Here is a 2,373-nt window from a genome sequence, read left to right on the forward strand (position 1 = left end):
CTTAAGTCTAAAACAGATCTCAGGTATATGTGTAGGATAGTATATCACCTTAAGTCTAAAACAGATCTCAGGTGTATGTGTAGGGTAGGATATCACCTTAAGTCCAAAACAGATCTCAGGTATATGTGTAGGGTAGGATATCTTAAGTCTAAAACAGATCTAAGGTACATGTGTAGGGTAGGATATCTTAAGTCTAAAACAGATCTCAGGTGTATGTGTAGGGTAGGATATCACCTTAAGTCTAAAACAAATCACGGGTATATGTGTAGGGAAGGATATCACCTTATGTCTGAAACAACGGGTATATGTGTAGGGTAGGATATCACCTAAGTCTAAATCAAATCACGGGTATATGTGTAGGGTAGGATATCACCTAAGTCTAAAACAGATCTCAGGTATATGTGTAGATAGGATATCACCTGAAGTCTGAAACAGATCTCAGGTACATGTGTAGGGTAGGATACCTTAAGTCTAAAACAGATCTCAGGTATATGTGTAGGGGAGGATATCACCTAAGTCTAAATCAAATCACGGGGATATGTGTAGGGTAGGATATCACCTTAAGTCTAAAACAAATCATGGGTATATGTTTAGGGTAGGATATCACCTAAGTCTAAAACAGATCTCAGGTATATGTGTAGGGAAGGATATCACCTTAAGTCTAAAACAAATCATGGGTATATGTGTAGGGTAGGATATCACCTAAGTCTAAAACAAATCCCAGGTACATGTGTAGGGTAGGATATCACCTTAAGTCTAAAACAGATATAGTATATCACCTTAAGTCTAAAACAAATCATGGGTACATGTGTAGGGTAGGATATCACCCTAAGTCTAAAACAGATCTCAGGTACATGTGTAGGGTAGGATATCACCCTAAGTCTGAAACAGATCTCAGGTACATGTGTAGGATAGGATATCACCTTAAGTCTGAAACAGATCTCAGGTATATGTGTAGGATAGTATATCACCTTAAGTCTAAAACAGATCTCAGGTACATGTGTAGGGTAGGATATCACCTTAAGTCTAAAACAGATCTCAGGTATATGTATAGGGAAGAATATCACCTTAAGTCTAAAACAGATCTCAGGTATATGTGAAGGGTAGGATATCACAGTAAGTCTAAATCAAATCACAGGAATATGTGTAGGGTAGGATATCACCTTAAGTCTTAAACAAATCACAGGAATATGTGAAGGATAGGATATCACCTTAGTCTAAAACATATCACGGGTATATGGTGTAGGGTAGGATATTATCCTAACATAATCCATATGTATAATGTAAGGTAAAAAATACAATCTACCTAAGAGAGACAATTATAACAGAAATCTCGGATGCAATATGTGAGGTTGCAACATATTTACGAGAGGTATAACCATTCAAATCTAAACGTATATTACCATGTCGCCTTTTGAGATCTACGTACTGAATGATAGAAACATAGTTTGTTCGTATCTAAAACCAAATTATTATTTTGTAGCAACTTGAGTGTTAGCCCAAAACAAGTAAAATGGCGAAATGCATGCCGTAAAGTACTGTAAGAGGTTCCGCCAATCACTTCTGTGCTTTTAAATCTTTTCAGTTATGAGTGTAAGTGTGCGCTTAGCCGGGAGTGATCTTACCGGTGCTGGCCGGGTGGAGGTATACTTTTTAGGAATATGGGGGACGATATGCGACGACTCGTGGGACGATAATGACGCCAAAACGGTATGCCGTTCAATGGGATACAGGTACTTAATGTTTTAAGTCGTTTTAGTAGAAAATTCAACATCGTTGACCCTTGCAGACTATACCTGATTAATCCGAGGTTGTCGATTTCCATAATTTAAGAATCCTGTCCCACTGCACCGTTGTTTTTCGTATACAGAGTGACCCCCCCACCCCCCGGACCACCCCACCCCCTTAATTTCTTAGCTGGGTAAATGGGAACCAATTTGTATAAACCGGGGGTCTGACCCCTGAGGGTCCTGAGGGGCGGGGCCCAATAGGGGAAACATAGCATATTCCTTAAAAACCCTTCTTCTTCCGTAGGAATGAAAGGATTTGTTCCATATTTGGTCTGAAGCATCCTTTGGTGAAGGGAAACCAATTTTGTATAAACCGTGGGTCTGGCCCTCGAGGGGCCTAAGGGGTTGGACCAAATATGGGAAACAAAGCAAATTATTAAACAGGGCCGAGGGGCATGGCCAAAAGGGGGCCATTTGGCTATATTGCTATAAACGACTTCTTCTGTTGAATTATGCCATGGATATCGATCATATTTGGTCAGAAGCATTCATGGGAGGCAGGGATTCAAAATTGTACAAATGATTGGGCTGACCCCCCTGTGCTAAAGGTCGGGGCCAAAAAATGTTTATTTTTTTTTTTTTT

General features: G+C 39.7%; 1 protein-coding gene and 1 long non-coding RNA gene across 13 annotated transcripts in view; one reads left to right on the forward strand and one right to left on the reverse strand.

Annotated features, from left to right (window-relative positions):
- LOC110459212 overlaps positions 1 to 485 on the reverse strand; it is a 6,998-nt gene extending 6,513 nt beyond the window's left edge. Inside the window, exons 1-2 of the long non-coding RNA XR_002463874.1 lie at positions 465 to 485; positions 235 to 282 (exon numbers count right to left, since the gene is read on the reverse strand). This is a non-coding gene — a long non-coding RNA (uncharacterized LOC110459212). The remainder of the gene's footprint in view (positions 1 to 234; positions 283 to 464) is intronic.
- The window catches only part of LOC110459210 (SCO-spondin-like), a 60,325-nt gene that overhangs the window by 15,413 nt on the left and 42,539 nt on the right, over positions 1 to 2,373 (forward strand). For all 12 annotated transcript variants that reach the window (XM_021511349.1, XM_021511354.1, XM_021511358.1 and 9 more), the window contains exon 3: positions 1,586 to 1,733. In XM_021511349.1, coding sequence (XP_021367024.1) covers positions 1,586 to 1,733 — 148 coding nt within the window. The remainder of the gene's footprint in view (positions 1 to 1,585; positions 1,734 to 2,373) is intronic.

Source organism: Mizuhopecten yessoensis, unplaced genomic scaffold (assembly GCF_002113885.1).
Source record: "Mizuhopecten yessoensis strain PY_sf001 unplaced genomic scaffold, ASM211388v2 scaffold9987, whole genome shotgun sequence".
NCBI classification, from domain to species: Eukaryota; Metazoa; Mollusca; class Bivalvia; order Pectinida; family Pectinidae; genus Mizuhopecten; species Mizuhopecten yessoensis.